Source organism: Salarias fasciatus, chromosome 6, assembly GCF_902148845.1.
Source record: "Salarias fasciatus chromosome 6, fSalaFa1.1, whole genome shotgun sequence".
NCBI lineage: Eukaryota > Metazoa > Chordata > Actinopteri > Blenniiformes > Blenniidae > Salarias > Salarias fasciatus.
The window spans coordinates 2,693,357-2,716,954 of NC_043750.1; the positions used below are offsets into that span (position 1 = coordinate 2,693,357).

At 49.4% G+C, this 23,598-nt stretch overlaps 1 protein-coding gene across 1 annotated transcript in view; it reads left to right on the plus strand.

The window, feature by feature from the left end:
* Window positions 1-4,622: 4,622 nt before the first annotated feature.
* The window catches only part of LOC115391104 (E3 SUMO-protein ligase EGR2-like), a 43,501-nt gene continuing 24,525 nt past the window's right edge, over window positions 4,623-23,598 (plus strand). The window contains exons 1-3 of the mRNA XM_030095208.1: window positions 4,623-4,917; window positions 18,140-18,225; window positions 18,289-18,406. Coding sequence (XP_029951068.1) covers window positions 4,623-4,917; window positions 18,140-18,225; window positions 18,289-18,406 — 499 coding nt within the window. The remainder of the gene's footprint in view (window positions 4,918-18,139; window positions 18,226-18,288; window positions 18,407-23,598) is intronic.

Consider the following 23,598-nt stretch of genomic DNA (forward strand, 5'->3'; position numbering starts at 1 on the left):
CTTCTGTCTTGCTTCAGAGTCGCACAGTGCAGACAGATTTACGTACATCGGGTTTCAAATGCTTTTAAATGACTGTTTTTTTGTTAATCGTGTGTAAAAAACCTTTGTTCCACGACGGCTGCCTCATCTGGCTCCGAAGCATTAAAAACAGCCTGAACGAAGATGAAACAACCGTTTTAAAATCTCTGAGAGACGCTCACGGAGATGGGAAGAGGACCGAGGACAGACTGAACGCCACAGCGGCTCAGCGGCTTCAGTGGAAGGAAGCGGAGCTCTGAAAGAAAACTGTAAAAACCCCAAAGCGAGACTTTCAGCTGCTCCAGGGGAACAAAGAGTCCCTGATCAGCTGCTGCCATTAGCATGTAGCTGTTAGCGGAGCTGGACTCACCTGGTCCGCTGCTGCTTCACCTTTCCCCTGTGCCTAACGGGGGGCGTCTTTACCGAGTTATTCATTCATTCATTCATTCATTCATTCATTCTGTGACTTCCTCCCTGAGGCTCCCCTGATCCTGGCTCGCTGTAGGCCCGGTGTGGGACTCGGGTCTGCCTGGGTGTGAAGTCGGCGCCGTATCGACCCGGCTTCCAGGAAGCCGCTGCTCGGCCAGCTCAGTGGACTCACACTTCCATGAAAGCTCTTCCACAGATCCGCCCGCCGGCTGGACGCTCGGCCCGCTGCTTCAGAGCTCAGCTTCTCGCTGGTTCGGACGATTTGACGCTCTGCAGAAGACGTCTGTCTTCGTCCGGCGTCCGCTGCGCTGTGACGGTAAACCCTGAAGAACCCAGCTGTGTAAAAACCACGTGGACTCCAACATGTTCTGTTGTGTTGTGTTGATGTTTGGAGTAATCTGCACTGCAGCCTGTAGGGGGCGCAGCTCCAACCAATGTTTGAGGATTCTTTCATGACTGTGTTGAAACTCCTGTGGTTGTCATTAAACGTGTAACAGATTTACAGCCTGGCGCCTCTGTGGTCATTTCAAATCCTCTGAGGTTCACTTTCATCCATATTTCTTTTTGAACTGGCGTCTGTGGAGCCACAGCCTTTCTGGAGCAGCCCCTGGTGCATGCTGGGATATGGACAGATTCTGACCCAGCCATGTGGCTACGTCCACAGACGCAACGTTGAGGGTGGAGCGCCTAAAGCGCCGCCACCTTCCCGAGGAGGAGCAGAGCTTCTCAGAGGCTTCCCTCATCTCAGAGGAATTATTTCAAACGTTGATTGGTTAAAAACGTCGCGTGTGGCTCCGACACAGGATGCTGCCTGTTTTAAAAAGCAAAACTCACAATAGAAACCGGAAAAGATGCTGCAGTTTTTGTCTCTCTTCTAATGACTCTGTGTCTGTCTGGGTCTGGTCAGTCGGGGGCTTCTCCCTCCTCCCCTCCGTTTATGCTGCTTTTAAATGTTTGTGGCAGATTGGTGGTGTTCGCACAGCAGCGAGTGACCCTCCTGCACACGTTACATGATGCAGGGTCTTGAAGAAATAAGTTCACCATCGCTTTTCCTCACTCGCTCATCGCTCCCTGTCTGCTCCGACCAGGCGCTAACCTCCGCTCATAAAACATGAGGATAATGCAGCAAGTGCAAAAAAGCTGTAATTGTGGAGACATTCCAGCAGGGGCGATGATGAACCATTCAAAAATGCCGATTTTCAGAGTGAAAATAAACTTATAAAGCTCCGGTTTCAGAAACAGGTTCTGGTCTCTGTCTCTAGTTTCTCCACCCGCTGCTTCACCAGACTCTGCTTTTTCACAGAAATCATCTGCTGGTTTATTTTACGAGTTAAAGTTCAGCATAAATGGCCCCTATCACAGCGCCTCCTCTGGTCACGTGGTGCGGTCACGTGACGGGCTGGACCAATCACATTACATCCGGTTTCAAACGTTCATGTGGAGATGTTCCTGCTGGACTGGCTGCAGTCTGCAGGACGGGGCTGGGGACGCTGTGGGGACGCTGGGGGACGCCGTGAAGCTCTACCATTTATTTACAGTCTATGGCTCTGACACGGCAGGTGAAGGGGGGGAAGGAAGAGGGGGGGGGGGTGGGGGGGGGGTGGGGGTGGGGGTGTCCGACAGAGAGGCTGCGCTGACTCTGCCAGGCAGCAGAAACAAAAATATCGATCTCAAACGTGCTGGTACCGATCGATACCAATACTAACTTTGGTATCGTGCTATCGATATTTGCATCGAACCGACCACCTCTACTGGCGCTGCCGCTTGCCGCTCCCAGCAGGCCCAGCCGAGGAGGACTGCTGGTCTTTTGGTGAGGACGAGGACGCGGCGTCCTTCAGACTCGAGGCAGTAAGTCATTCCCCCTGTTTCCTCCGTGTGAAAGACGTGTTCATGAAAAACATTCCCAGCATCCAGCGTCCAGGTGGAGAGGCTGCTCAGCCAGGAGGGCTGCCCCCCCCCCCAGAGGACACGCACCCCCAGAGGACACAGCCCCCCCCCCAGAGGACACAGAGCCCCCCCCCCCAGAGGACACAGCCCCCCCAGAGGACACAGCCCCCCCAGAGGACACAGCACCCCCAGAGGACACAGCCCCCCCCCCCCGAGGACCCAGCCCCCCCAGAGGGACACAGCCCCCCCAAGAGGACACAGCACCCCCAGAGGACACAGCCACCCCACAGAGGACACAGCACCCCCAGAGGACACAGCCCCCCCCCCCCACCAGAGGACACAGCCCCCCCCCAGAGGACACAGCCCCCCCCCCAGAGGGACACAGCCCCCCACAGAGGACACAGCCCCCCCCCAGAGGACACAGCACCCTGAAGAGCTATAGTCACACCGTGGTCAGGTAGAGCTGGAGACATGGCTGAAGCCCCGGGCCTTCTCGTCAGCACCGCCGCGCTGTGAACAGGAAGCGTTCTGTCAGCACCCGCCGCCGCTGTGAACAGGAAGCGTTCTGTCAGAACCGCCGCCGCTGGTGAGGCTTGAAACGTCATTTCTCGAGCATCACAGCACGCCCCTTCAGGCCCCTTCAGGCTCTTCTTCTTCTGTTGGATTTAGATTTCCTTAATTTTCATCTCATTTAAATTCCTTGGGACACACATCAATAACTCCCTCAAATTTAAGCAGCACTCAGACGAAATTTACAACAAAGCCAATAAAAGACTATTTTTCCTGAGACAACTCAAGAAATTTAAAGTCAGACTCAACATCCTCATCCAGTTTCTACACAGCCATCACTGAACGTATTCTCACCTCTTCTGTAACAGTCTGGTATGAAATCTGGACCGTCACTCACGCACATGAACTCCAACGAAATATCAATAAATCCGCCCAAACCACTGGCCACACTCTCCCATCCGAGACACACCGTACCCAAGATGAGCAAGGAAGACCACCTCAGACCACACACACCTGCTCACCACCTGTCACACTCATGCCCTCCATGGAGGCGCTGCAGCTCTCTGACGACTGAACCAGTCCGATTTAAAAACAATGTTTTTCCAATAGCTATATTGCCCTGATGTAAACCGCCGTGTCATCGTTTCTGTCTGTTGACTGTAACCTTCTGTTTGTTGACACTAACTGAGACGTCAGCATTAAGTTCTGCACCGGAACACAAATCCCACCAGCTCGTTGTTGTGTGCCATTAATACGTGATTGTGATTGTCATTCTGATCTCCTGTTGTGCGTGACTCGGGGGTGGCTGGGGGCGTGGCCTCGGCCTGGCCAGCCGGCACTAGAGTGACGTTCCGCAGTGCTTGTTGGGCCCATAAGGCCCTGGTTGAGCGCAGAGCAGCGGAACGCCTAGCGTTTCTACTTCAGTCGCCCGCTTGACGCCACAATACTTCAGTAAATTCTGACCCGGGACGATTCAGATTAAACTTATTGGGAAAGTATTGAAAGTCCTTAACACTGTCGTCTCTCATCCAACCAGTCGGTCACAGAGAATAAAGCCCCTCATAGCATTTTCTTAAATACACAGATTTTCTGTGTTTATTTTACTACCTGCTATTCCAGACGAGTTGAGCTATGAGGTGGGACTGTGGGAAATATCATTTTCCCAGAAAAGCTAAATTTGTTTGTTGGGAATTACACAGCTTGATCGGACTCTGGCTCACATCGACTTTCAAGAGAATCTCAAGCCTCCAGTTCTTTTCAATGAGGATGTTGGGATGTGGAGCCACCGGAGTCCGGATGTGAGAAACCACTTATTTTAAACCGTTTAACCGTCAACGTTCCAACCAGTGACTCAAAACTAGAGCTTTTATGCTGGCCGTTTCCTCGTCTTCACCAGTAGAGATGCTTGAACGGAAAGAGTTTAATTCCTCCAGAGGAAGTGAGAGGCGAGGCAGTCTGAGGAACCGAGTGGACCGTCTGGTTCTGGTTCCGATGAACAGTCAGGTCCTCTGCACCGGGCACGGGTCCAAGTATCTGGTCCAGAGCGATCCTGCGGGAACATCCTCTTCCGGTCGGGGAGAGGAAGTGACGTCACGTGTTCGCAGCTCTGGAGGCTGGGGAGCAGCGTCGTTAGCCCGTTAGCTAGTTAGCGGTCAGTTCCCGCTCCTCCTGTCCGCGGTGTGTCTGGAGCGGCGACCGTTTCCTCCGCGCGGTCCCGAAGCCGAGGGAGACGCTCTCTGTAGACCCGGAGCGAGCCGCCGGACCGAGCCGCCGGAGCCATGTCCGGCCGCCTGGCCTTCCAGACCCAGCTGGCCTCCATCATGGAGGTCCTGGCGAACGCTGGCGGTGGCGGAGATCTGCAAGCTGGTGGACGACGACTACGCGCTGGTGAGCCTGCAGATGTCCCAGTGTCAGAGAGAGAACAAGGCCCTGAAGAGGACGAGCTGCACCTGCTGGAGCTGAAGATGGCCCGGGGCGCCGCTGAGCGCCGGCTGCGGGACAGCGCCGCCCGCCGCCGGCCCCGGGTGCAGCTCGCCGCGGGAGACCGGCTCCGGGACGCGGCGCCTGCGAGCGGTACGAGTCCGACGCACTGGAGGGGGGGCGGGGGACGGTCTTCTGCTCCGTGGAGGCTTTACACTTATTGTTAACGTTATTTATTCACCGGCCCGCGTCCTCTTCGGCACGGCTGTAGAACCCGATCCCCGGTGTTACGGCTCTCCTGGTCCCCGTGGTGCTGGTGTCCTCCTTGGTACCAGTCACGGGGAGCTGCTCTGGGGTTGTCAGTGGTCTGGATGTCAGAATGCCAGCATGTGGCTGATGTCATGTTCCCAGCGCCGAGCACTGGAAGGGCCCGGGTCAGGGTCGGGGTTGAAGGTCATGCAGACCGAGTCGCATCGCAGGTCACGTGACCGCCCATAGCAACCGTCCGAGACTCGGCTCCAGGGGGAAAGCAGCAGCCTCACGCGGTTCGTTAGGAGTTATTTGTTCAGTGTGTGGAAGGTCTTGCCGGCTATAGATGGCCTACACGCCCTACGACCAGCTTTCTGGGGACAGTTTGGACCGATATAGACAAAACTGGACGTTGTGGGTTGTTAAAGTGTCCCTTCAGACTCCCTGCTGACGAGTATGACGGCATGTGGGAATTTTCTTAGCAATTCATCTGTGAAGCGGCGCTGTGTGTGTGTGTGTGTGTGTGTGTGTGTGTGTGTGTGTAATTCCCTCCTGCACCAAAGTAATCTGGTATCATAGTATTGTGAACAAAGCGCCGTCAGTTTACGTTCACGTGTTGTGCTGTAAAAAACAGTGAACACAGGACATTTTCCTGAATTTAAAAACCCGCCGGACGCCCCGGACAGGACGTAAAAAGTGGACATGTCCGGGAAAAAGAGGACGCTCGGTCAGCGTCTCCATACAGCCCAGGTTAGAGGAGGAGACAGTGCAGGAGGACGAGGAGGAAGAGGAGGACAGGGTTTGCAGCTTGCAGCCACAGTCGGCGCCGCTCTGGTTCCGTACTCTCACCCAGCATCGTATGAAATGACAGAGTAGGACTTTTCCTTTTGTTGTTGGTGCAGCCGACCGCACAACGACTGTTAACCATCTTAGCTCTTCCCTCGTATTGCACGTCTTTACTCTAAGCGAGCGGGAGACGGCGGCGTTCCCCTTTGCACTGGTTGCTACAGGCGACGGACCCGGATGTCAGTCTGTATGAATCAGAGCGCTCAGAATCACTATGTGGTTCCAGGAGGTTCTGATTCGGAGTGGGTTTATTCTGAACCAAGCAATTCAGAATAATATTCCTGATCTTGGGAAAAACGAGGGACTGAACCTCTGACGTGGAAGTCTGTGAAGCGTTCTGATTGGACGGGGCGGCCGTGACGTGCTGACGTCTCCCGGAAGTAAACAGCGATTTTCTCTTCTTTGTTGCTCGATCAACTTTGAAAACATTTGGGATGTTTTGCGGTCGCCCTCACTCTTTTCATCATATCTAATTCTTCTCAAACTGCCGTTAATTAAACCATCATTCTCCATACGAGTCGGACCGCGGGCCGCCATCTTGGAATTCTTCGTCATCCCAGCGGAGCATGCGCAGAAGGAGCAGAATGAAGTCGCCTGATTGACATAAAGTTCGGTTTTAAAGGGAGAATGAAGCGGCCGGTCTGTCTGGAGTCAGACTTCATGAAGGCCGTTTTCAGGCGTTTGGATGGAGACGTCAGAAATGAGGCTTCGCTCAGATTTAAAGAGGAATCGAACGTCTGGTGAAAGTCACGGAGTGAGGAGGAAGCCTCGGAGCCGGACCTGCTGGATGGGCGGGCAGAGAGTGGCTTCTTCCTGTTTCTCTCAGAGATCCAGGAAGTCAGGGTCGGGAGAAGCTGAGCTGCAGCCTGAACCCAGAGCAGCGCCCTGGAGAACGGTGCAGTGAATTCTGGGAAGCTAAATGTAGAGTAGGAAGCAGCGCTAGCTCGGTCTTCAAAGGGGACGTTGATCGGCCGGTTTTGCTCATTCGTATTTAATTTCTAGCCCCCCCTAGAGGGCCTTTACAGGATAACCGGCACTGAAAGCTTCTTAGATCTGTGTCTTTTACTGCGCCGCTTCCTTGTTTTTCCTCCTCCGAAAACGCTCTGTTCAGTTGACTCCATCCGAGTCTCATCCATGTGCGCATTCCACTCGCTGTGATTGGTCAAACCCACTTTGCCGGTACGGAAGTGGAGATAACTGGTATACTGGTGCTAATGGAACTGAATGTGAGCTGACGGAGGTAATCAAGGTCCGAAATTAACATTTTGACTCTGGGGGGAAAGACCGGCCAAAACGTAACTTATAAGATATAAGATATATATTACACGCTGCATTTTTTTACATCTCCTGTAAGCCCTGATCCTCCACCGTCCACAGCAGGCGCAGCCCTGTATCATAGCTTTTCTTTTTGATTTATTACCGTTATTATTATTATTGATGGTTATCTCTTTTTTCTATGATTTTGCTTGTGGTGGTGATTCTAACTTTTTTGCGCCATTCCCCTGTCAGCTGATGATTTCGTGGAGCGCCCTGCCTTACCACCTAAAATAACTTTTATAGCCAACACAAAATAAAAGCAGGACACTGAGAAGTTCTGACTCACCGCTTGCTCTGCGGGCTCATCAACACCACCGTGTACCGTGGGAATGGCTCGGCGTTCAAGTGCAGCTTGACGGCAAATCCAGCTTCGTACTGGGCCAAATCAGCAAAACGCCGCTGGCAGACAGAGACTGGAGGACTTGTCTTCTTCTGACCCGGAAAAAGAAATAATTTCTACTGCTTCCTGGAAGATTTCATCTTCAGGAAAGCCAAATAAACATTTTCTGGGAGCCATGTTCTCTGGATCTAACACCAACACACACACACACACACCACACACACACACACACACACACACACACACACACACACACCAGGCACAGAGAAGCCTGGGCGAGTCTGGGCATGACCGTATAAGGAAGCCCGGATCACATCTCCGTCTCAACGGTCCGGCTTGAAAACCCTCAGTGAACCAGAACCTTCACAGCCAGGCAGAACGTTTTCAGGGCTTGTGGGTAAAGACATGAACCGCTTACTGGACACGTTGGCGTGGTTTCACTTTGGTATCAGACAGTGTAATAGTGTTTACAGGTTTAAAGAAGACGTCTGGCTGTAGCGATACACTCATTTGACGATACGATACACGATATTCAGCTATTCAGTATGATATATATTACAATTTTCGGCCAACGATATGATTCAATACGATTCGATGCAACTTGATACGATTTGTTAAACTAACATCATTTTCTGCAAGATTTTCCGGGGAAAGTGTGATTTTGGTGACATCTTGTTACTGTTCCGTTGACTTGGATTGATTAACCGAACTGAAAAAGAATGCATCAAATACACAACATATGGCTCTGACTTGGCAGAGAGTCTGCAGCTTGCAAATGCTGCACAAAGGGAATCAAAGACGTGGCAAGAAAATTTATTTTTTATTTAACAGTGCAAACTGTGGCTTGCAAGCCTTTGTGAGGTGAATAAAGTGCAACAGCATTCCAGTGCACATTGAAAATTGCAGCAAGTGGCCTGTTCTGAACAGTTTCTTTTACAGTTTTTTTTTAACTTCACATTTAACTTCTGAGGGTATCCCTTAGCCACCCAGTTAGTAAACATAGTACCTTGGTTACTCTTAAAACAGCCAATAATTCAATAGTAACAACGTGCCATTTGAACACATTTAACTCACTGGTGACGTGTGAGGTGCGCCTGTAGGTTCGTTGTATTTCCTGAGTATTTGACTTTTGTGTGACACAGCTTGCAAACCGCAAAATTTTTGTCCAAATCAACACTTTCTTTTCTTTTTAAGACCAAAGTGCTCCCACACATCTGATTTAAGACACGGCGGCGCTGGAGTTAAATTCTCTGCCATTTTCTTGATCCTTCTTGCTCTTTCTTCTTCTGTGGGTAACTTACTAAGTGCTACAGCGACCAGTGGCTGGCTGACCTAATTGCTCTTCCTGCAAAGCAGACTGAGCAGGGGGAGGGGGCAGCGAGCAGAGTGCCGGACGGAACAAGCGGGATTTGAATGAGACTTAATCTATCGATACTTGCGGCTGAAAGATCGATACTTTCTGGCGAAGAAAAATATCGATTTATATCACAGAATCGATAAAATTGCCCAGCCTTAATAAGAACATCATTAGCCTCATTCACACATACGCGGCTGTGCGGGCCCGGTTATTCCCGGTTCTGCCTGGTTCTGCCCGGTTCTGCCCGGTTCTGCCCGGTTTCTGGTTCTGCCCGGTTCTGCCCGGTTCTGCTGGTTCTGCCCGGTTCTGCCCGGTTCTGCCTGTTTCTGCCCGGTTCTGCCCGGTTCTGCCCGGTTCTGCCCGGTTCTGCCTGGTTCTGCCCGGTTCTGCCCGGTTCTGCCGGTTCTGCCCGGTTCTGCCCGGTTCTTCCCGGTTCTGCCCGTTTCTGCCTGGTTTCTGCCCGGTTCTGCTATGGTTTTCTTCAGAGAAGTCAGAGCTGCATGCACCAGATCAGTGCGTTCACACTCCGTTCAAGTCCGCACGAACATTTCTAATAGAAATCAAGTCTATTTTTTCTGCGCGGACTTGAGGCCGGTAGCTGTGGGCGGCGTCCCGTATGAAACCAACGCATGAATAAACACACCCTCGTGTCCACCAGGCTTCCTGTGCAGCGCTGAGCTCCAGACCGGTGTCCAGAGGCGTTCAGGGCTCCGTCTGTTTTTCCACTCGGCTTGGAGCGACGTCCCACTGGAAGCAGTGAAGACAGCGCCTCGTTGTCATATATGCAGATATATGTTCCGTTTGAATTTACTATTCGGCGCAGTTGAGAGGAGCGGACGTGTCTAGATACCTATATCTGTAGGTCTATATCTAGAGATCTATATCTATAGGTCTATATCTAGAGATCTATATCTATAGGTCTATATCTAGAGATCTATATCTACAGGTCTATATCTATAGGTCTATATCTACAGGTCTATATCTAGAGATCTATATCTAGAGATCTATATCTACAGGTCTATATCTACAGGTCTATCTATAGGTCTATATCTAGAGCTCTATATCTAGAGCTCTATATCTAGAGCTCTATATCTACAGGTCTATATCTACAGGTCTATATCTATAGGTCTATCTACAGGTCTATCTAGAGCTCTATATCTACAGGTCTATATCTAGAGCTCTATATCTACAGGTCTATCTATAGGTCTATCTACAGGTCTATATCTAGAGCTCTATATCTACAGGTCTATATCTACAGGTCTATCTACAGGTCTATATCTATAGGTCTATCTACAGGTCTATATCTACCGGTCTATATCTACAGGTCTATATCTAGAGATCTATATCTACAGGTCTATATCTACAGGTCTATATCTACAGGTCTATCTATAGGTCTATATCTACAGGTCTATATCTAGAGATCTATATCTACAGGTCTATATCTAGAGATCTATATCTACAGGTCTATATCTATAGGTCTATATCTACAGGTCTATCTATAGGTCTATATCTAAGGTCTATATCTATAGGTCTATATCTACAGGTCTATATCTAGAGATCTATATCTAGAGATCTATATCTACAGGTCTATCTATAGGTCTATATCTAGAGATCTATAGCTACAGGTCTCTATCTACATGTCTATATCTACAGGTCTATATCTACAGGTATCTATAGGTCTATATCTAGAGCTCTATATCTACAGGTCTATATCTACAGGTCTATATCTAGAGATCTATAGCTACAGGTCTATATCTACATGTCTATATCTAGAGATCTATATCTACAGGTCTATATCTACAGGTCTATATACAGGTCTATATCTAGAGCTCTATATCTACAGGTCTATATCTATAGGTCTATCTACAGGTCTATATCTAGAGCTCTATATTACAGGTCTATATCTACAGGTCTATATCTAGAGATCTATATCTACAGGTCTATATCTATAGGTCTATATCTATAGGTCTATATCTACAGGTCTATATCTAGAGATCTATATCTACAGGTCTATATCTATAGGTCTATATCTACAGGTCTATCTATAGGTCTATCTAGAGCTCTATATCTACAGGTCTATATCTACAGGTCTATATCTATAGGTCTATCTAGGTCTATATCTAGAGCTCTATATCTACAGGTCTATATCTACAGGTCTATATCTACAGGTCTATATCTAGAGATCTATAGCTACAGGTCTATATCTACAGGTCTATATCTACAGGTCTATCTATAGGTCTATATCTAGAGCTCTATATCTACAGGTCTATATTACAGGTCTATATCTAGAGATCTATAGCTACAGGTCTATATCTACATGTATATCTAGAGATCTATAGCTACAGGTATATCTACAGGTCTATATCTACAGGTCTATATCTAGAGATCTATAGCTATAGGTCTATATCTAGAGCTCTATATCTACAGGTCTATGCCGGAGCTACGGAAGCCGCATTGTGTTGTGTTTTGGCTGCCGATGCTGACGCTCGGTTCTGGATGCTGCTCTTGGGAATAAACATCCTTTCGCTCCCGAAACGCCTCTGGAGTTACTTCAGACACACTAGCAGCCCGTTGCCGCGGACAACCCGCTCACGCAGACCGCGCTGTGACAGAGGGACGCCTGGACAGCCGCTGCAGCCCCGCCCCGCCGCCCCGCCCCGCGCCGCCCCGCAGTGACCGCAGACGAGGAATCAGGCCTTAATTAAAAGCCAGTGAAGAAAGATGTTTTCAAAAAGAGATTTAAAAGCATTTAGTGACTCAGCCTGTCTAATCTCCAAAGGCAGCTGGTTCCACGGCCGTGCAGCAGTGACGGAGAGCCACGGCCCCCACCAAGCCTGCAACTGATCTTCTGATTTCAATTTCAGTTTAGTTTATTTGATACAGGGACATTGTACATTCATACACACTTTAAGAAAAATAAATGTAAATGTTCCCAATTCGAGCTACCAAGCTAATTTCCATTGGTAGTGCCCCAGCTAAAATATAAAAACAAACAGGTTAAAGGAAGAAAATACAAGTATTATAAAAAGAAGTTCTGTTCTTGTTTTGCTGTTCTTGTTATCAGAGATCATGATTGCAGTTTTGTTTTCTTAGCAGCCACTTCTTTAGGTCTTTCTGAATGTGGCATATGTAGTACAGTCCGTTATAAAGACAGGTAAGGTGTTCCAAATGCGACTGCCTGCGACCGACAGCACTGTCTGCCCTGTGAGGAGCGTCTGGGTGGAGTTACACCGTCCCCTCTGTCGGTTGCCCTGGTTGTATGGCTGACATTGTCATTCTGTCTAACATAAGCAGACAGTGGGGGCGGTGCTAAACCTCTCAAGATCCTGAATGTTGCACAGGCATATTTAAAAGTTGTGAAGTTGTCAAAACTAAGAAGACCATATTTTTTAAGTATATGACAATGATGATGCGTTACTGGTGTTTCATCTAGTATTTTTATTGCTCTTTTGTATAACGACCCCACCTGACCGAGCACAGTTTTGGGAGTAAAGGACCAGTTATGGTGCGTTCACACCGGACGCGTCGTGAGCGGCGCTTTTCTATGCAAAGTCTATGGTGGACGGGCGGCGGGGCAGCGCGTCAGGAGCGTCGTCAGTAGCATCGACTTTCGAGCGTTTCAAGCGTCGACGCCCACGACGCGCGTCCCCGGCGTCAGGAGCGTCGTGAGCGTCGCTTTTTGAGAGTTGGGAAAACTGAACTTTCGACGCGCTGCCGCTGGGCGTCAACCAATCAGAGACGATCCCTCCGGTGCTACGTCACTACGAGTGATCCGAGGACCGATGCGGGCCAGCCAGTGCTGCCAACTTGACGACTTTCTCGCTAAATCTGGCGACTTTCCAAAGCCTCTTGGCGACTTTTTTTTGTCAAAAGCGACTAGCGACAAACCTAGCGACCTTCTCTGGTGCTCTGGAGACGTGGCAGGACGTCTCGTTGCTGTCGTCAATGAGCAGCGGGTGCCGTGAGCCCCTCCCCCATCCCAAAGCTCTCACAGCGGTCAGTCTCAGCAGCGCCCCCTGCTGCAGTCAGAGCAGAAAGGAGCAGAGCAGCCAATAGCCACTTTTCCGATGACGACGCGGTCTAGCTTTAATTAACAAATAAAGCCGAGCCGCTCTGCTGATGCGATCCGCCATAGCTGGAAACAGAAATCAGCCTCCGCGAGCGTCGTGAGCTTTGTGACCACCTGGTGTCAGCGTCGTGCTCGAAGCGTCACAAGCGTCAGCTTCGAGGCGTCCCAAGCGTCGACGACGCCCGCGACGCGTCCGGTGTGAACGCCCCATTAGTGAACCCGTATTCAAAATGAGAGAAAACCATTGCATGCATAAAACCTCTGGCTGCCTCTGTAGTTAATGATGACCTAATTGCTTTAAAATTCGCAAGATTGAATTTCATTGTTTTCGAAATCTTACTTACGTGATTCTTGAAGGACAGGGTAGAGTCCAGAGTGACTCCTAGGTGCTTGAACTCGTTTACAAGTCCGAGTTCCTCTCCTCCTAGGAAAATACCGGAGTGGGTTATGACCTTTGGTTTCTTCGAAAAATACATGCAGACGGTTTTTTTGATGTTCAGACTGGGACACGATTTCTTGAGCCAGTCGTGGATGTGAGTTAGTTCTGTTGTAAGAATGTGGGCAATCTGTGAATTGATTTAGCTGATGTTAATATTACAGCATCGTCTGCATATAATTGTATATGAGTGTTTTTGCATGCAAGTGGCATATCGTTAATACAGAGCGAGAATAATATTGGCCCAAGTATCGACCATTGCGGGACCCCCATTTTACACTTAAGGTAAGGTGTGGGGATTTAATCCCTTCAACAGCCACACACTGTTTCCTGTCCGCTCAATAGGATTTTATCCACATGATTGCCTTTTCTGACAAATTAAAAGAGAAAGTTTGTCTATCAGGACTGTATGATTCACCGTGTCAAATGCCCTTTTCAAGTCTAGGAATACTGCTCCAACCAATGGTGTTCTATCCAGAAAGTGCCTGTTTTTTCTAAAAAAAAAGATTAATAGCTGTCTCTGTAGAATGATGTTTCCGAAAACCAAATTGTGCAGGGTGTAACGGAGTATCGTCCAGATTTAGGCGGTCCGTGAGTTTGGCTAATTCCCATTTCTCTATCACTGTGGAGGTAGCAGGAAGGATGTTAACAGGTCTATAGTTGTTCATATCTGTCCTGTCTCTGACTTAAAGGAATACTCTGAAGTTTTGGACCCACACCCTATCCCTATCATTTACAGAGTTAGATAAGCTCATAAATACCTTTGTTGTGTCCGTTCGTCCAGCCGCAGGCTCCCAGCTGTTAGCATCGTAGTTAGCTTAGCTCAACTACCGCAGGTGAAGAGGAGACAGAGCCAGACTGACGAAAGTGGACAAAATCCTCCTTCCAGTGGTCCAGGGGACGTCGTATTAGCACGTGAAGTAAATCCGAGTGGTTATAAAGCATTTTAAAAGACGTTTTCTTTTCAATCCGTTAAAATAACGTTTTGATCCACACAAACCTGAGCATGCGCAGCGCTCCGGGGAAGGATATACTGGAGCACAGCAGTAGATAGAAGCATAGCAGCCGCTGGGCGCCGGTATATCCTTCCTGCTTGTGCAGGTCTGTGTATCAAAACACTATTTTAAGGGATTGAAAAGAAAACACGTCTTTTAAAATGTTTTATAACCATTCGGATTTACTTCACGTGCTAACACGCCGTCCCTGGACCACTGGAAGGAGGATTTTGTCCACTTTCTCAGTCTGGCTCTGTCTCCTCGTCAACTGCCGTAGTTGAGCTAAGCTAACTACGATGCTAACAGCTGTTAGCCAGGCACTGGACGAACGGACACAAAAAAGGTATTTATGAGCTTATCTCACTCTGTAAATGATCGGGATAGGGCATGGGTCCAAAATCTTCGGAGTATTCTTTTAAAGATAGGATTAATATGGCCATTTTCCATGCCACTACAGCATTGCATGTGGACAGATTAATTAGGTGGGTGATGGGACCAGAAAAGGAGTCTTTATGAGTTTTCAATAACATGGTATCAATACCATGTATATCCTTGGCCTTAGAGTTACTTAAAGAGCCAGTGATGTCGACTACTTCACCCTCTGTGATAGGTCGAATATCAAACACTGGTCCTTCACCTGTGGCATCAACCCCCCAGCTACCACCACCAGCAGAACACCCCCTCCCCTTCCCGAGGCCACCGGGGCCAGCGCCGCTGTCGGGGGGAGAAACTTTTGAAATATCTTCTACAGATTTTAAGAAGAAGATATTGAGTTTAGAGGCTAGGGTATCTGGGCTTTTTACTAGTTGGTTATTAATAATGAGTTCCAAATCATTGTTATTCTGTCTAATCTGATTGCCTGTTAATTTATTAATGTTTTGCCAAAGCTTTTTCCCATCACCCTCGCTCCTTCCAAGACTGTTATAAAGAAGTTTGCTTTAGCCTTCCATATTGTCGGAGTAGTTTTATTTCTTGCTGCAGTGAACTTTAACGGTCAGTAGTTCGGCCGGATTTTAAAAAGTTCTTCAGTAAAACGTCCTGCACTTTCATTTGACTTCGGCATTCTGAGTTCAGCCGTGGCAGGGAAGCTTTTGCTTTCTTTCCTTGTCCCCTTTTTGTAAAAGGTTCTATCGTGTTTTTGATATGTTCATGAAAAGAGTCTGCACTACTGTTAATATCCTTCTCAGAGAGGATCCTGTCCAGCTTGTTGCTTTTAACACTGACTTGATCTTAAAGATGGAGGCGGGGCATACGGGTGAATCAGGTCAGTGACATGGGAAGGAGCCGTACCGCGCAAACATTTGAAAGTAAATAAGAGGATTTTAAAATCAGCTGTAAAAGCCACTGGAAGCCAGTGGAGATGCTACTACAGGTGAGATCTGTCATGTTTGCTTGTTCCAGCGAGGAGTCGAGCCGCAGAGTTCTGGACTCTGTAAGCGGCCGAGCACATTCTGACTCACACCAACCTACAGTGAGTTACAGTACTCAAGTCTGGTTGTAATGAATGCATGGATCACCGTTTCAAATTGTTGGGTCGACAGAAAATGTTTAATTTTGGCCAGTTGTCTTAGCTGGAAAAAACTAGACTTAACCTCGGCACTGATTTGTTGATCCAGTTTAAGCTCCGGGTCCATTTTGACCCCCAAGTTGGAAACAAGGGCTTCTCTAACGGCCCCAGAAAACCCAGGTCAGTGGAGGAGGACGTGTGGTGAACTGGGGCCAAAAACATAACCTCACATTTACTTTGATTGAGGTGAGAAAATTCGGTGCCATCCATGCTTTGATTTCATTTATGCAGTCTGAAAGAGGTTTGATAGCCTGAGGATCACGCTTATTTAGCGGTAAGTAGATCTGGCTGTCATCAGCATAGCAATAAAAGCAATGTCATGTTTCCTTAAGATGGTGCCCAGAGGGAGCATGTACAGGGAAAAAAGCAGGGGCCCAAGAATCCATCCCTGGGGAACACCATATGACAGGGCGCAGAGGAACAGACATAGTCACCAAAACCAACACAAAAAGTCCTATCGGCTAAATATGACCTGAACCATGAGAGGTCCTGCACCACGGATTCCCCCCCAGCACTCCAACCCAGAGAGGAGAATTTCGTGGGCCACAGTGTTCAAATGCAGCAGACAGATCAAGCAGCACAAGTACTACAGATTCCCAGCATCAGTAGACATAAAAATATCATAAAAAAACTCGCAACATGGCAGATTCTGTACTGTGGAAGACTCTTAAAGCCAGACTGAAAAGTTTCCCGAATGTTGTGCTCCTCTAAAATGATTGTATCTGAATAAAAACAACTGTTTCCATAAACTTTGGAAGAAACTGAGTTTTTGAAATTGTCCTGAAATATTGGTGAAACTAATGAGTTTTTGGGACGATTGAAGCCGTTTTAGGAGCGGCGTCATTACCCACAGCCCCGTCTGCTGGCCGTATACGGATGTCCGCCGCTCGATTTTTGGATCTAAATTTCTCCCGAAGCACTGCTGGGATCAGAAAAGCATTCGGACTATATTGGGAGTATATTGTTCTACTTCATTCTATGAACAATGCAAAAGCGGACCAATCGCAGCCCTCGACGTTCACGTTAGGGTTTTTTGGAGGTGCGCGTTGAGCCCTAGCGTAGGGCGCGGCGTAGATGGCGTGGGTTCAATGTCGCTGTGACGGAGAAGCGTACAACGGCCTTAACCGGTTACACGACTGTTGGAAGTCCTGGCTTCATGTGTAGAAAACCCTGAACCCTGACGCCCCTGGAGGCGACAGATCGTTTAAAGGGAACGTTTCACTTTCCAGCTGAAAGATGGGAACACTGTATTGTTTTTACAGTAGATTTCTTACTGGTTGCAGCGCCACCGTCGGTCAGCATGTCTCGGCCCGGCACTGTTACCTCTTTTCCACCAAACCGGTTCCCGGGCCGAACTGGGGCCTGGGGCCCAACTGGTTCAAATCCAGGGCCTGAAAAACCACCGCACTGCGGCCACAGAGGGGGCGGTGGAGGTGGAGCGACGTCGTTGCGTCAGTACGCAGGTTTCCACCAGACCTTTTCAGTCCGGGCGCCCCGCCCACGGTCAATTCTGCAGCGCGGACACCGAACAGGAGAAAAAAAAAAAATAATAATAATGGCGTTGCAATCCCGCTGCCCCCCCGCGGTCTGCCGTGAGTGCTGTGTGTCCGCAGTGTGTGGTTTGTTGTGGACTGACGGCAGTGTGTTTTGTTGTGGTTTGTTGTGGACTGACGGCAGTGTGTGGTTTGTTGTGTGGTTTGTTGTGGACTGACGGCAGTGTGTGGTGTTGTTGTGTAGTTTGTTGTGGACTGACGGCAGTGTGTGGTTTGTTGTGTAGTTTGTTGTGGACTGACGGCAGTGTGTGGTTTTTTGTGTAGTTTGTTGTGGACTGACGGCAGTGTGTGGTTTTTGTGTAGTTTGTTGTGGACTGACGGCAGTGTGTGGTTGTTGTGTGGTTTTGTGTGGTTTGTTGTGGACTGACGGCAGTGTGTGGTTTGTTGTGTGGTTTGTTGTGTGGATTTGTTTGTACTGACGGCAGGTGTGGTTTGTTGTGTAGTTGTTGTGCAGTTTGTTGTGTGGTTTGTTGTGGACTGACGGCAGTGTGTGGTTTGTGTGTGGTTTGTTGTGTGGATTGTTGTGTACTGACGGCAGGTGTGGTTGTTGTGTGGATTGTTGTGTACTGACGGCAGTGTGTGGTTTGTTGTGTGGATTGTTGTGTACTGACGGCAGTGTGTGTTTTGTGCAGGCGGTGTGTTCCAGCGGGGGTGGAGGCGTCTCTGTGGCCGGGCGGAGCAGCCGGAGACGCTCCCGGGGAGCCCCTCCTGTCCGGAGGCGTGCGGAGTCAGGTGAGCGCCGCCGGGGGGTTCGGGTCTCGGGCCGGAGCTGCTGGTTGACGCCGTGGTCTTCAGTCTCCAGACGTGGAGCTGGTGGAGCCCGAGGCGCTGCTGGTGAAAGAGGAGGAGCCGGAGGCCGGCGTGGCTCAGGAGGACGAGTCCCAGGAAGACCTGCGCCTCATCGGAGACGACGGTGAGTTCAGGGCCGTGTGGGCCTGGCTCATTCTGAGTCAGGTAATCCAGAATTATACTCCTGATACATGGGAAGACGAGGGATTAACGCCTCTCTCTCGGGGGGGGGGGGGGGGGTCGCTGCTGCAGCGTTCTGATTGGACGGGGCGGCTGTGACAAACGTCTCCAGGAAGTAAACAGTTTTTCTCTTCTTTCTTTGTCCAGTAAGTTTGACGCTGCAGCTTTGGAAATGTCCCGGTTGTTAGGATCCGCCCATTATTATATCCAGTTCTTCTAAAACTGCCGTTGAATGAACCGTCGGGTGCTAGTCGAACCGCGGGCCGCCATCGTGGAATATTCATCACCATGAAGCAGAACGACCAGAAGGAAGTTGCCTCATTAGTAAATAATTGAGTTTCTATAAAACCGTCCGGGCGATTCGGATTCAAACTTCATTCTGAACAGAGTCTTCAGGCGTTTCCCGGAGGTTTTACAGCAGAATGAGGCTTTTTTCAGATGTAAAGAGGAATACATGTCCCAGGTGAAGGCGTGGCGGCTCGGACGGTGAGCTCTCCAGGCTGGATGCTTCCTGCAGTGTTGCCAATCCCAGTAAGGAAGGTCGCTATTGGCTGTCCTAGAAGTCGCCAGATGACGTCATCACCTAATTTGCACTAGGGCTGCCACAAACGATTATTTTGGTCGTCGACTAATCACCGATTATTTTTTCGATTAGTCGACTAATCACATCATATATGAATTAAAGTAAAACAGTTTATCGCACCATCATGAAGCTGCTCTTATATAACCACAATTAGATCTCAGCTTTAAGTGTTTAAGGTATATACTAACTAAAAATAAAGACAGTTCAGATGAGAGTTTGTTAAAGGTGCATTAAGGAGTTTTACAACCTTAAAAATACTTATTTTCCACCATAAATATGTTCCACATTTTTAATGCTGTGTCCAATGAGCCCTGACAGATTCATCACCAGAACCTCTAACAGGCTGAACTGTCACTTGAAAGTCACAGTGCCGGTCCGGCTCAGAATTTTTTGGGGAGAATTGAAAGGAATGACGTAATGCGCGCTCCGGCTCGTTCAGTTTCGTTTTGTCCGCCATTACTCCGCCAGATGCTTAGTGAGCAACAGCTGAGCAGGATCTTCCAGGAAGTCAGAACAGACTGGCTTCTAGCACTGCCACAGCTCCACACAGACTCCACCAGGCAGAAGACACTGACATCTTACTGCAGCGCTGCTAAACGAGCGAAGACGGAGTTCCCCTCTAACGTGCACGGGAGCCACAGGGACGAGTGTTTCACTAAGCTGCATTACGCCAAGGCCTGCAGGGGGCACTGTTTCGCATAAAACGTGCAAACTCCTTAATGCACCTTTAACCCTTTATTGAAATATGCAACAAACACTTGTTGAACTGTTCAACATAAAGTGCAAAACTTGAGTAAAATAAGGAAAAGGCTCTTGCCTAAACAAAAAAATAAATCCATCATGTTAATTTTTTTTCTTAATTTGTGTTTGGCATCAAGCACAGCAACAATGAGGCAGGCTCCTGTAACTACGGAATTATTGAAGCTTTCGTCTCACTGACTCAAAACAAAGTGCATTTTCTGTTCAGTGCTCAACTGTATACAACTGTATTCCACTCTTACTCTACATAATCCCAAACTCCACAGGGCTCTGGCTCACCGCCAGGGCAGTCAGCATTTCTACATGTTGGAGACAGGCTGCTCTCTCTGGGAGCAGATGTTCTGCTGCAGAGAGAATCCGCTCCGATGGGGTGAAGCTCTGAAACATAACGGTAGAAAACATCAGCGCGACGCCACTTCTTATTAAAACACATCACTGTTAGAACGTTACAGAAAACATGAAATGTGTGCTAAAGGCAGCTGATGAATCAAATCGTCACCGCTAATGTTAACGTTGACAGCTATGAAAACAGCAAGTTAGCATTCTATGCTAATATCATTAGCTTACCGAGACGACGGTCAATCTTCATCGTTGTCACGAGCCACGCCGTGCTTCTGTTTCAGCTGCTCATCCATCGCAGTTGTGCTGCCGTGGAAGACAGGTTCTGTCCTGCAGATGCTGCATTGCACTTTTCTCTGAGGTTTTCTTGTCATGCTCCCACACTTGGGAGCTCCGCTGCTGCTGGGTAGCCATGACACCAGTCTGGTGTGTTGCGGCTGACACGACTGCGCATGTACAATTCTACAATTCTACAATTTCATTCAGCAGACGCTTTTGTCCAAAGCGACGTCCAACACAAGCAAGAATACAGACATAAGAAAGAAAGAAACCATAGTAAATGCTTCAATTGCTTCAAGTGCGATTGGTCAAGGGAGCTGCCATCAAGTTGCAGAAGAGGAGCCACTACCCCCCCCCTTTTTTTTTTTTTTTTTTTTTTTTGGTGTGTGTCAACTTAGTCAGTGGTCCATAAGTGCTGGTTTCAGAACACCTGATCTATTCTTCCCCGAACATGGGGTCGGATTAAGACCCTCGGTGTTCTCTGAACAATTGAGTCTTCAATTGTCTCTTGAAAGTAGAAAGAGACTCGGCGGAACGCACAGAGTTAGGAAGTTCGTTCCACCATTTGGGAACAACAGAGGAGAAGAGTCTGGCTGGAGGTTTAGAGCCGAGCTGGGCTGGAAGCTCCAGACGTCTCTCACATGCAGAGCGAAGAGGGCGTGAAGAGAGAGTAGACCTGGATCAGGGAGTCCAGGTCGGCCGGAGCCGTTCTTGTAAGCGTTTTGTAAGCCAGGAGGAGAGATTTGAATTTGATCCTGGCTGCAACTGGAAGCCAGTGAAGGGAGATGAACAGAGGAGGACCTGAGCTCTGCTGGGTGGTTGAAGACCAGACCTGCTGCATTCTGGGTCCTCTGTAGAGGTTTGACTGGACCTGCAGGGAGACCCGCCAGAAGAGAGTTGCAGTGGTCGATGCGTGATATCACGAGAGCCTGAACCAGAAGCTGGGGGGCCTGTTGGGTCAGGAAGGGTCTGATCTTCCTGATGTTGTTGAGGGCATAACGACAAGACCGAGAAACTGAGGCCACGTGAACCTTAAAGGTCAGCAGGTCATCCATCATGACACCCAGGTTTCTGGCTGAGTTGTGGCACAAGTAGGCTGGAGTGAAGTTGGACACTGATCTGGGCTGGACAGATGGACAAGCTGGACAGACCATGAGTTCAGTCTGAGACAGATTTAGCTGAAGGTGGCGTTCCTTCATCCAGGTGGAGATATCAGCCAGACATGCTGATATCCAGCTGAGACTGTGGTGTCGTCAGGTGGAAAAGAGAGGAAGAGCTGAGTGTCGTCAGCATACAGTGGTAGGAGAAGCCATGGGAGCGAATCACTGCACCGAGTGAGGTGGTGTACAGAGAGAAGAGTAAGGGGCCAAGCACAGACCCCTGAGGGACCCCTGTTGATAGGCCATGTGACCCTGGACTCCTCCCCTCGCCATGACACTCTGAAGGATCTGCCTGTGAGGTGGACCTGGACCACAACAGGACGGAACCTGAGAGGCCGAGGTCAGAGAGTGAGGAGAGGAGGATCTGATGGTTCAGCAGACAAGTCCAGCAGCAGGAGGACAGAGGACGGACCAGCAGCAGGAGGACAGAGGACGGACCAGCAGCAGGAGGACAGAGGACGGACCACAGCAGGAGGACAGAGGACTGTCCAGTAGCAGGAGGACAGAGGACGGACCAGCAGCAGGAGGACAGAGGACGGACCAGCAGCAGGAGGACAGATGGACTGACCAGCAGCAGGAGGACAGAGGACTGACCAGCAGCAGGAGGACAGAGGACGGACCAGCAGCAGGAGGGACAGAGGACGGACCAGCAGCAGGAGGGACAGAGGACGGACCAGCAGCAGGAGGACAGAGGACTGACCAGCAGCAGGAGGACAGAGGACTGTCCAGCAGCAGGATGGACAGAGGACTGTCCAGCAGCAGGAGGACAGAGGACTGACCAGAGACTCTGGGACTGACAGGAGAGCAGTCTGGGTGGAGTGGTCTCATCTGAAGCCTGACTGAAAGGGTCCAGCAGGTTCTGGTCCCGCAGGGTGTTCAGAAGACTGGTTAAATACTGAACCTCCAGTATTTTCGACAGGAATGGTAGAAGTGAGACTGGCCTGTAGTCTTCAGCCTGGGGCTGGTTGAGATGAGGCTTTCTGAGCAGTGGGGGACGCGGGCTTGTTTAACAGTAACAGGAAAAATGCCGGTTTTCCAAGAGAGGAAGTGACAATGGGAGACTGCAGGTTTGATTATGGACCAGATGGTCTGCAGAATGCTGCTGGGTATTGGATCCAGAGGACATGTTGTAGGTTTTGAGCTCAGGAGAAGTCTGGAGACCTCATCCTCACTCAGAGGAGCAAACGAGCAGAGAGAAGGAGCAGTGGTGGGTCTGAGCGGACTGGGCTGGTCCGGCTCAGAGAACTGGTTCTGACTGCAGCCTCCTTCTCAGTGGAAAAGGAGGCGAACATGTCAGGATCAGCTCAGTGGACGGCTGAGCAGCTGGATGAGGAAGCAGGGAGTTGAACGCCATAAAAATTTTTCTGGAATCAGAAGCTGCACAGATCTGGTTCTGATAAAAAGCTTTCTTTGCGGACTTGCAGGCGGGAGGTAAAGGAAGCAAGTTTCTGTTTGTATGAGGACCAATCAGCGGCTCGTGGGATTTACGCCACTTTCTTTCTGCTGCCCTGAGTCCAGCTCTTTGTTCTCTCAGAACTTCTGAGAGCCATGGACCTGGTTTTTGTCTTGGTTGGTTTCGACACCCGGGGGCAGAGTTTGTCCAAAGAGGACCAGAGAGGACCAGAGTGTTTCTGTAGCCTCATTAACAGGAAGCGATGAGAAGTGAGAGTAGTCCGGCAGGACGGAGCTGAGCTGCTGTGAGGGACTTCAGGGTTCTGGAAGGAGACCATCTGTGTCCGGGTCTGCCAGCGGCAGAAAGGCAGCCGCAAATTTTACCAGAAATGGTCAGATAGGTGTAGTGGAGTAAACTGTCACCTCTGCTATGGAGCAGTTACGAGTCAGCACCAAGTCAAGGATTTGCCAGCTTTGTGGGGGGAGGAGGCGGAGCCAGTACCAGAGCAAAGGAAGCCATCAGTGCCAAAAAGTCCTGTGCCTGAGGTTTGTCAACGTGAATGTTTCATGTCTCCATGACAACCAGTGGTGTGCCATCATCAGGGATGTCAGAGAGTAACATGT